General features: G+C 42.5%; 2 protein-coding genes across 8 annotated transcripts in view; one reads left to right on the top strand and one right to left on the bottom strand.

The window, feature by feature from the left end:
* Nucleotides 1–662: 662 nt before the first annotated feature.
* Nucleotides 663–4,324, top strand: LOC107194974 (PRKC apoptosis WT1 regulator protein-like). 6 transcript variants are annotated; one of them, XM_015584702.1, is made up of 10 exons: nt 663–749; nt 870–979; nt 1,085–1,233; nt 1,499–1,622; nt 1,767–1,893; nt 2,345–2,452; nt 2,608–2,648; nt 2,755–2,799; nt 3,201–3,360; nt 3,707–4,324. In XM_015584702.1, the coding sequence occupies exons 2-10, from the start codon at nt 963–965 to the stop codon at nt 3,890–3,892; spliced, it is 957 nt and encodes a 318-aa protein (XP_015440188.1). In that variant the 5' UTR covers nt 663–749; nt 870–962; the 3' UTR covers nt 3,893–4,324. The 6 variants fall into 6 exon arrangements, with proteins under 6 accessions (XP_015440188.1, XP_015440184.1, XP_015440186.1 ...); XM_015584698.1 differs by lacking the exon at nt 2,755–2,799 and having other exon boundaries at nt 870–970; XM_015584700.1 differs by lacking the exon at nt 2,755–2,799 and having other exon boundaries at nt 1,797–1,893.
* A 1,225-nt stretch (nt 4,325–5,549) lies between these two features.
* The window catches only part of LOC107194973 (dual specificity protein phosphatase 10-like), an 88,623-nt gene continuing 83,809 nt past the window's right edge, over nt 5,550–10,363 (bottom strand). For both annotated transcript variants that reach the window (XM_015584695.1, XM_015584696.1), the window contains one exon: nt 5,550–9,365. In XM_015584695.1, coding sequence (XP_015440181.1) covers nt 9,037–9,365 — 329 coding nt within the window. In that variant the 3' untranslated portion in view covers nt 5,550–9,036. The remainder of the gene's footprint in view (nt 9,366–10,363) is intronic.

The raw sequence follows: 10,363 nt of genomic DNA, 5'->3' as shown, positions 1-10,363 counted from the left end.
CAGCAGGTTACTACAGAAACTAACTACTGCCTACGTCTTTTAAACATGGGCTGTAGTAGTATCTGCAGAAACTGCCATGGTTGCAGGGTTACTATATAATTTGCTCACAGAAGCACGCATAAGTGTCAGTCAGATTTCGAAAGTTGCACGAGCAACAGCGATAAAGGATCACGTTTCAAATTCAAAACTCTTGCGCATGCTCCGGGGGTTCTATGATCTAACTTTCTCACACACACGGGGTCTCTGGCGCATGGACCAGGGGTTCTGCGACCCCGCGTTCTCACCACGCTTGGTCTCTGGCGCCTCCACCGGGGTTCTATGACCCCACGCTCTCATCACACGGGGTCTCTGGCGCCACCTGCGGGGGCTCTGTGACCCCACGCTCTCACCGTACATGTTGTCTGGCGCCCCCACCGGGGGTTCTATGACCCCACGATCGCATCACACTGGGTCCGTGACACCTCCACAGGGGGTTCTATGACCCCACGATCTCACCACAGCCTACTAGAAAGGAACTAGAAGGCTACTACAAAGGAAGCGTGCCACTAGCGAAATAGCGCATTGCGTATCATGCTTTAGGAGAATCGCCTGAACGATCGATACGTCTTTCTATCTCTAAACTATGTAATCGTTGCAGACCATACGTATTTATGGATGTTTCAATGGTTGACAGCTGTCACTCGTACATAGGTTGGTAGTGAGTCACGGCATCATTAGTGGAACCAAGTGAAGACTGCTCAACTCGACAGGTGACTAAGAGCCGAGGAATTACTATTGCTTCCCTTTCTGTCTGAGTTTTGTTATCATTTATTGCGCACGTATTTGCTTGTTAGCTGAAAGCGGTTTATGCTTTTGTGACTTTCCTTTAGACAAACCTAAACACAAGCACTTGCTATTTGGCCTCCAAGTTTTGTGCTGGTCCACCTCCAGTATCACACATCATCACCCACCCCTTTGTTCAGATGTCCAGGTATTTTTTGTAAGAACCCTTCTTTGTTTTTTTTTGTTTACTTTGTTTTGGGCCACATTGCAAGAATTCCTGTTATCATTAGATAATACTCATTCTGTTTCCATTATTTCGCAGTGACATCACCGGTATGGCGTCCAGCTCTGTCAGCCAGGAGGATTTTGACATTGACTTTCAACTGACATCCAGAAGATCCAGGATCAGAACAGCAAGAGCAAGGATTGGTCCACCCAGAATAACAGACACATCTTCGATAAATTTTCAGAGTAATTCTCTTTGTATTCATTACAATTGATACTAAATTAGCTAGCCGTTCAACGTCATACAGAGAAAAATATGAAATAATATGGTAGAAAATCTTGTAAGACTAAAAATAAAAGCACTGTTTGAAAGGCCATCTCAGTACTAATCGTGGTATATACATTAATCACAAGTAAACAACTGACTGATTGACCACTCGATTTGGTATTAACCCTATTTTGTTAGCCTGTGTTGGTCTATGCTTCCTATGTAATTCATTTTGTATTGCAGAGAATACTCCGAATGTGGAGGAATCCCAAGGAGTATGCGAAACAAGTACAAACAGTGCACCCGAACATGAGAATCAACAGAACAAACCTGTAATGAGAAAACAAGACAAACGAGTGACTGGCCGGTGAGTAATCCCATATGTTGCTGATTCTGTGAGAAAGTTACAAAGATGAAGTTACATTGAATTTTCAAGTACATGTCGCTACTATTACATAGATCCACTGTAGAGTTTGCATACTTTAATAACACTTTCTGGATCTGGTTCTAGTGTCCTTAGTGTCGTACCCTGTTTGCACAGGCCAACACACATGAACAAGGGCAAGCAGCAGCGCGATAGACGGAAACTTAGAGAAAAAAGGCGAAGCACAGGAGTAGTGCATTTACCATCGACGGAGGTTTGTCACCGTTTCCAGTCACCTTAAGTTCCCAATATCTTGATGATTCTGCACTAATTTCACAATTAAACGACAAGTCTTTGTATTGATGCTCGTTTGATATCGAAGTCCTTAGTCTTTTGTATCTTGCATGAGACATTTAGATATATACATATATATATATATTTTTTTTTTCAATCCTAATGAATCTAAACTATGACTTATACAAGCGAGAGTATTTGATTTTAATTTTATATCTGATATTTTCGATCTATATCGTAACGTAGCTTGTCATGGTAGAATCGTAACAGTTGTGGAATGTACGGCAAGTAGAATTGCACTTAGAGATACGCTTTCAATACGACGACTGTGTATTAGGTCGCGGTTATTAATGGGTATTGGTAAAAGTTTTGTGTGTGCGAATCCCGTTGTTACTCCGCAATGTAATTTCGTTAGCGACTTAATTCTGCAGAGTACAGGAGGTAGTACAGGAGAAGATGAGGAAGAGCTTAGTGGCACTTGTCTTGAAACTAAACACAACACATATCACAATGAGTTCCTTGATCCTGAACTCATAGAAGTAAGTTCGTGTGATATTATATATATACATATATATATACATCTGTTTTATATACATACATACGCGCAAATACCGCCCACGCGGTGAAACACGTGAACCACATATATATTCGTTGACAGAAACTATGTATGTATGTCAAACTACGCATGTTTCAGGAACGGACAGCAAAAATCTTTACACAAAGGCGAAACAAAAGGTATAAAAACACTGAGATATCCTATTACGGTAGCAAGATGACAAATTAATAGTGCTTTAGTGAGAATTTACGTAGTTATCTGTAATAAACTGCTACTGCTTTTTAGGCATTACCGTACTTCCTACAGGTCATGTATAAATAGGCACAATTGGTAAGTGCTACCTGTCCGTGATTAATGTACAATTAGGCACGACCTGTACGAAGTACGGTAGAGCTAGTAGATTCTTTTAAATTACGAGCCTGCGTATTGTAACAAGTACGTAAGTCCTTTGTATACATTTTATATACCACGATCTTGAATCGGTTCACAATTATATATCACTCGTTTATAATCACAGTAACCTTTATCCAATTCACATTACACTAAAGCGCAAACTAATTACAAAGAGAAAAAAACAAACTATCAAATCGAAAAATACCATAGACAATTATATCGGATAATCAGGATTGTTTACAATAAGGGTCGTGCCTAATATATCGTTATAGGCAGCTCGGACTAACATGGGCGTGCACATGTCGACTAATATATGAAAAATACGAATTTAATTTTAGCCATTCCGATTTCGAAGCAGACGACGAAGAGTTCGATTCCCTGAATCAGTCTGACAGCGTCAACCAGTCCGACCACGGAAATCATGAACCGCAACAGACTTCGGTGAACACCGGAAATACGCCGAGGCTGCCCACACCGACAGGAGACAGTCCTCACGAAGTATTTGCCACAGAAAAATATTCAATCGTTAAAAGAAAGTACCAGTCGACTCTTGGCATAATGCCGCGCGAGACATTTCCCCTGCATACGTACTTTCACGCATACACAAATTCCCTCTCCCACCACGTTGCGTACGGGTCGTCACTAGCACAATCTAACTGTTGCACAGACGCTGGGCCCGGGGCTATGACGACACGGAACTTAGCATGAAGAGAGCTCTCGACGCATTGCCGTTTCCGAGAATTGTGCTCTCCTACAACCCAGGCCGCGGCAATATGTTAAGAGTCCACTGTAGAACGATCGATACGTTTGAATGATAATATCATTCTCGCTGGTGAAATTTCAGTTGATCGAACGCGCACAAGAGGAGAACAGGAGGCTACTGTCGCTCCTCGAGGATCGAGATCACAAGATAATGACGTTACAAGGTCGCCTGCTGCAACAGCAACACGAGATGACACTGGAACGCGAACGACTGCGAGAAGAGAACGCCGCGTTGATTCGCGCTATGGCCGCTTTGGCCAGTAATTAACTTTCCTTTTTAAGCGAGACGCACCGTCGATCCTACGGATCCGTTTTCTTTAGAGATTCTGGATCCACGGTAAAAACGCTACATATACCGATAGTTTTACCTTAATCGTGAATTTACTTGTTAATTAATAGCCGATACAGAGAGTGAAAGAGATAGCATGAATGGCTTTTAAACGTTTATGAAACCGAACACAGAGAAAAGGAAAGATAAAACACGATCGATTAAAATTAATAAGTCGCACCGCAAGAGAATCAGGGTAAGTTACAACTACAAAGTAAACACTATACAACAGTCCGCTCTCGATTCCTCTCTATATCATGTTTTGCGCAACAAGCGATAGATCTCGTCATACGAGCAGCAGAAGTAATCATAATTTATCTGCTTCAACCTATAGAGCTTTAGTTGAGTGAATTTTATTACGCAGCAGTGAGAGAAAAGTAGGAAAAATACATATATGTATTGTTTTACGTCTCTGTACACTGTTCGTATCTAATCTTGGTCGTTAAGGTGGGATTAATAGGTTTTTTTCGCGATGTAACAGCGTATATACGGTAGACGAGGTGCTCCAATTCAATTACGTCATTTTATTAGACGATTGAACGAGAAAATGATTGTCGAGACTATGCTTGATGCGGCGGTTGCAAACTATCATTAAGTACACCGGCCTGTCTGAATCGAACCGGCAGTTTTATACTGTAATTAACCCATAGCCAGTGACATGCAACGGTATCGTTTTACAGGACTTTTCTGTAATCGTTTTTCAAACATAAAATTGTGTAAGGTGAATATGTACATCTAACCGCACAGAATGTGCTTAATACACTAACTTATCAACGAATGAAGTAATCTCCTATGATAATGTGAAACGAATAGACATTTATTTATAAAATAGATTACAGAAAACCCGTTGTAGCCCCATACTTTTGCACGACACTTGAATATTATCAGTGATGCCTCGACTCTTGTCCTGTCGCTTGGTGTTACTTTTTTACCCGTAAAGATCTCACTTTTGCCGCATGTATTTCGTTGGCGTGTAAGAGATTAAGGGGAAAATGGCGCGTGACGTGCGTGGTGGAAACGCGAAAAAGTAGGCGTGGATTCGTGCGAGGCGTTCGCGCGAACAGGAAAGCACAAAACAAGCAATTCCGTATTCGCATTTAATTCGACGGAGGGGGGTGGGGGGATAATGGAGCACGTTTGAAATGTCAAGGCGAGGGATCGATTATAGAAGAGAATGCACGAATCCCCTAACCTTTAATTAGTTGTACCCCGTTTACAACCTAATACATTTACTTACAGCGAAGGTATATACAGGATGTTCCATAGAACGTAATGGCCCATGTGGCCGTTCGAAAAACTCGGGACACCCTGCGTACACCCCGTATATACAGTTAGAAAAAGCAGGAGACTGACAGTACGCGAGTATACATTATGCATATGAGCTAGCATTATCGAGAGAAAGTGTATAACAGGTCGAATTTGTAAATTACGTACTTGATCGTATGCACAATCATAGTTTTTATTTGTTGTGAGTAAATAGAGGTTCGACATTACGAACTGGCGTTAAAAAAAAAAAAAGGAAACTTTGCATATACAGATGTGTCCCCGCTTATTTTACTACGCGCGGTTGCATGCGTATGGCGGCGGCCAACTTTGATTTTCACGAACCGCGCGTGATTTCAATTCCCCGAAGAAGAGATTGCTCGGTCTAAAAAGATTCTCGCACCCAATTTCCCATCGCAAGAATTTGGAACCTTTATTATATTCGAAATTCGATATTTTCTTGTCTAAATAAACATGTTCTTAATAATCGTATCTATTATGTTCAAGTCTCCCCCAACCTTCCTTTCCCCGTTATATATATTCTTTGTGCCTTCAGCTTTATCAGACTATGTAATTACGCCGAGGATATGCAGGTGTATAGAAGGACAGTGAAACAATGTGGTCGAGGATATGCACTCGACGGTCTTAAGCGGTCGAATAGCTACCGGGTCTTCGGATGTTCCTGAACGTAACATTCTCTCACCCAGCTTCATGGTTCGATACACCATGTTGGGTCTGGTTTACGTGAGAGCACGCTCATCGAAGAAGCAATTAGCGCAACGACTGTTTATCGCAGGTCGACATGTACAATTTTATTGTTTTTTTTTTTTTTAAAGTTCTTCCACAATCCAGTAAACGCTACATACACATATACATTCTTACGACGCAAAACAGGTACTACACGCTCCAATGGCCTTCCGCGCTTCTCCCTCTCTGTTTACATTTTTTTTTTCTTTATTACGGTGCTACCGATCCTACTCTCTTTTTCTGCGAATGTCCCCTCCGTTCCGCGATCGCCTGTGTGTGTGTGTGTGTGTGTGTGTGTGTGTGTGTGTCTTCGCTCTGCGATAGTTGTTATTATTATTATTATATTTACAACGCTATCCACTATAATTTTTTTTACAAAGGACCACGGCGGGCGTCGCGACATCCTTGGGTTAGCGGGATACACTACCTATTACTCTTTCCACTCTCGCTGCTCCCTACCTTTTGGCGACGCGATCATCAAGTATCCGTGATCCATTAAAGAGGGGAAAAATAAAGGCGACGTTTCTTTGATATGTACCGTTTTCTTCTTATTCTCGAGAGAGAGAGTGAGGAAATTAGAGAATATATTTGAAGGAACTTGCTCTGGTCTCCGTATGCCATTAATCATGACACTTCTTTTGTCCACACACAATAATAGGTTTCGCTCTATCTCTCTCTCTTTCTAGCTTGTCGAGCTTTTATTGTCAACAGGTTGAGTCTCTAACGTAGAAAGGCATATCGGTTAAAAAGAAGCGATTTCTTTCTTCCAATCTTTCTCTTTTTCGTTTTGAACAGCTGCTCGGTTTGATTAACAGCGCGCGGCGATTGTCGTGTCGGTAACAGTATTCGCACGTGTTTACAAATCCTAAATCAACGGGTCCCCTGTAGGCCGTTGCTCGAGGTATTTCGACGATCAAAAGAGTGTGGATCTTTCTTTCTTTCTTTCTTTCTTCACGCCACGATCAACTCGGTAGTCGCGCGAATTAACGAGGATGACTTGTCGGTTAAAATAAAAGCGATATTACAAAGCTAAGATACGTGTTTTACAAAGACGATCAGAAACTGGCAATTGGAAACACATTCTCGAACAGAATATACACTGAAACTGCCTCGCGACTCGAGTGTGAATCGTGTCAGTACGGACGAAAAAGTTTCCGTGGCGCGATTCCGTTCGAGCCTGATTCGCACAGATCTCAAACAATTCTTTAGTTCGAAGAACTTACAGAAAGGGATGCTTTCCCTCCCGCTGTGTGGGGAGCGTTCATTGAAATCTTTGGTCACGCGTGATATGCAGAGTATATTTTATTGATTCCCACTGCTCTTTAATTATTTCGAATTTCACTATAATACTTGAACAGAATATCAGTATTAAAGTGTCGCATGAAGTTCGTTACAGATTTGTAAAATTTCTTGAAACACGCGTATTCGCAGAAGAACCGTGTCCATCTGCGCATCCATATAGCGCAGCACACATGACAGCAAAATTGTTTGATCTCTCGATGCTTGTACATTGGTCAGAGCGATTCAATTGTTATTTTCTATAAACACGTTTGAGAAAGATCAACATTCGCGTAATAATTTGGTCGTTACATCGAACTTCAAACGCTCGAAGCCTGAAAAAAAAAAAAAAAGAAATCTGTGTTTGGCATCATTATACATCGTATTCGTCTAAAATAGTATCCCATTTTGTCCCTCGAGTTTCTCGACGACACGTGGTTCTATTACTCTAAATTATAATTGGCTGGGGGGAGCATTTACCCTTTCCTTCATTCTCTCTCTCTCTCATTCGCGTTCGCACCTTACAGTAATTCAAATTATATCCCAACAAACGACTAGATGATCACGATGGTTGGATCTCAACCAAGATCCTTAAATGCTACGGAGCGCTCGTGTGGTTAAAAGTTTTTCCGGTTAACGATAATATTATTTTTATCCAAATATATAAACCACCTCGCTATCAAGTAGTGTAATACACGAAATACAGATACAAATAGGCAAAGGCAAAAAGAGAAGAAAAAAAAAATTAAAACGCAAACATAGTAAATTACTGATCTCACAATTCGACCGTTTATCCATCCACGTGCACGTAATATATATTATCTCGCATGGCAAAACAAGTTCTATACCCGGGGTGCAACGAAGGCTCGAGACGCAACATTGGAAACGAGCGTGATCGCCAACGGCTACGTGCGCGCGACACCAGTGCCCCTGAATAAAAGGTACTTCTAAGATCCCTCGAGATTAAAAAAAAAAATATATACTTGTAAAAGCGAAAAACGAAACATGGGAATATAAGAAGGGACAACGAAAATACCCATCTTCCTAAATATAATACACGTATACACGGAAAATCGTTTCCAAAATTGGGGGGTGGGGCGAGAACGCGTCGTAACATGAAAATAATATACTCTCGCCTAACGTCTACGACAGGAAGAAATGAATACTAGAACGAACGCCTATGTATGGTGTCTTAGACCTTTTGTACCAACCGTGGAACACTGTCGCGTAAGTACACCTTTTTTTCTTTATACGACGATTGCACCAAGTCTCTCTCTCTCCGACGAAATAAATAATCCGCGACGTGGAGCGTTGCCGGCTAGGGTGAGGAGGTGCTTGTGTGACGGGGATACATTAGAACCCGTTTTATTGGCTGTTAACAACAAGAGGCGGCGTTCTAGATCCCCGAACGTTTGAATTTCCCGCCGGTCAACGAGGCCCTCTCTTCTTCAATCAATTCCCACTGAACAAAAGTTATCCGGTGATTAGAAATTAATCTGTCTCTGTGTTGTGTGAATCAGCCTTTCCCATAATCTACCGGGGGCGATCGCCAAGGCACGTATATAGCAAGGTAATTCGAGTTCTTCGTCTTCTTCTTGTTTCTTCGTATATAGTTTTCCTCGCGAACAGAAACGGACTTCGAGTCGCGCGGATATACAGGATATGTATAGTTTCGTTTCGACGCCGGGAGGTGGGGTCGGCCTCGTAATCGTTTGGTTCCTTCGGATTGGACCGCACCGGTCAAAAGATGGCGTTGGCAGCGCGGTTCCAACCGAATATCCCGGGAACACGCGTCTTCACACGCTGCAACCGGACGTAACCTCCTCGCTGCTGTTGTTCTGCTGCTGATGCGACCAGCGACACTGATGGCAGCTCTTCGGCTGTTCCTCGGGGGCAGACGGGGCCATGCCACCAGACGCCCTCAAACCTTGCTCGAGCTCCAGCAACTGGCCCATGAAGTTCAGGTTCGGGCTGATTATCGGCCTGGCGTTCTTCACGAGCTTGTACGCCTCTACCATCGACAGGCCCTTGTGCCGCATTATGTACGCGATCGCGATCGTCGCGCTACGCGAAACACCGGCCTGACAGTGCACCAGCACGCTGCTCCCGGTTTTTCGGGCTTCCTCTGTAAACATAAAATTATTCCACCTGTTATTTCATGAAAGACACAGGAGTACACTAATTAATTAGGTCGAGTTCACAAATAACTTTCGTCGTCGAGACTAAAGGTACGTTTTCACGTGACGGTAAATTGTAACTTTTACGGGTTATCCATACTAAGTTTTTATGACTCTGTAGTCGTGACACTGGTTTACATTTGTCACGTATTATCACAGCAACAAAAGTCATGATTTCTACTGCCACGTGAAAACGTACCTTCATAGAATTACTAAATAACAATTGAATTAGCAATGGTCTTAATATTAGGTAAACTGAACATGAATAATTTAATTTAGAGGTAATGGGGAACGTTGCATGATATTGTTAGACTGCCTTGAATCGACATAAATTTAAAAAAGCAAATCGAAAGTTATTTATGACAGTCGATAACAATGAAGATTGATTTTGAATGCTACGAAATACTGGGTTGAGTTAAGTTACATTCAATGTCTTCCGGTACTCTACTTCTAAGAGAGTCGAACTCTACTCAGACGTAAACAAAGATGTCTGCCACGCGACTATGCTTTTTCCACTATCTTGTAGAAGTATACACACAGTTACATGCAGTTTCATAAACTGGTATCAAGGAGATATGTCAAATTGGACACCTGTTACGAAATATCGAGTAATTCTTTCCGGTCCATTCGGCTCGAAAGCATGGACGACTCTGCGTGGGTCGTAGTGAAACGGGCCGAGGGATGAGGGTCATCGACGCGTCTCATTCGGGGTCTACGTCATCCGGAGAATTTCTAGTAGGTGATTTACGGGAACGAACGGGGAACACACAATGATCCATCCGGCCCCGTGTAACTCGCTCGGATGACGCGCGCGCGCGGGGGCGATCGTGTTATAAACGGTCAAACAAACCAGCAGTCGTGGGTAACCCAAACAGGCGATTCGGTTAAGTAACATGAGGGACGCTATCGTATCGCCAATGAGTCACAGCACGACGAGCGCCCGTAT

Source organism: Dufourea novaeangliae, unplaced genomic scaffold (genome assembly GCF_001272555.1).
Source record: "Dufourea novaeangliae isolate 0120121106 unplaced genomic scaffold, ASM127255v1 scaffold8, whole genome shotgun sequence".
Classification (NCBI taxonomy): Eukaryota; Metazoa; Arthropoda; class Insecta; order Hymenoptera; family Halictidae; genus Dufourea; species Dufourea novaeangliae.
The sequence above is the reverse complement of the archived record's forward strand: the minus strand, read 5'-3'. Positions and strand labels throughout refer to the sequence as shown.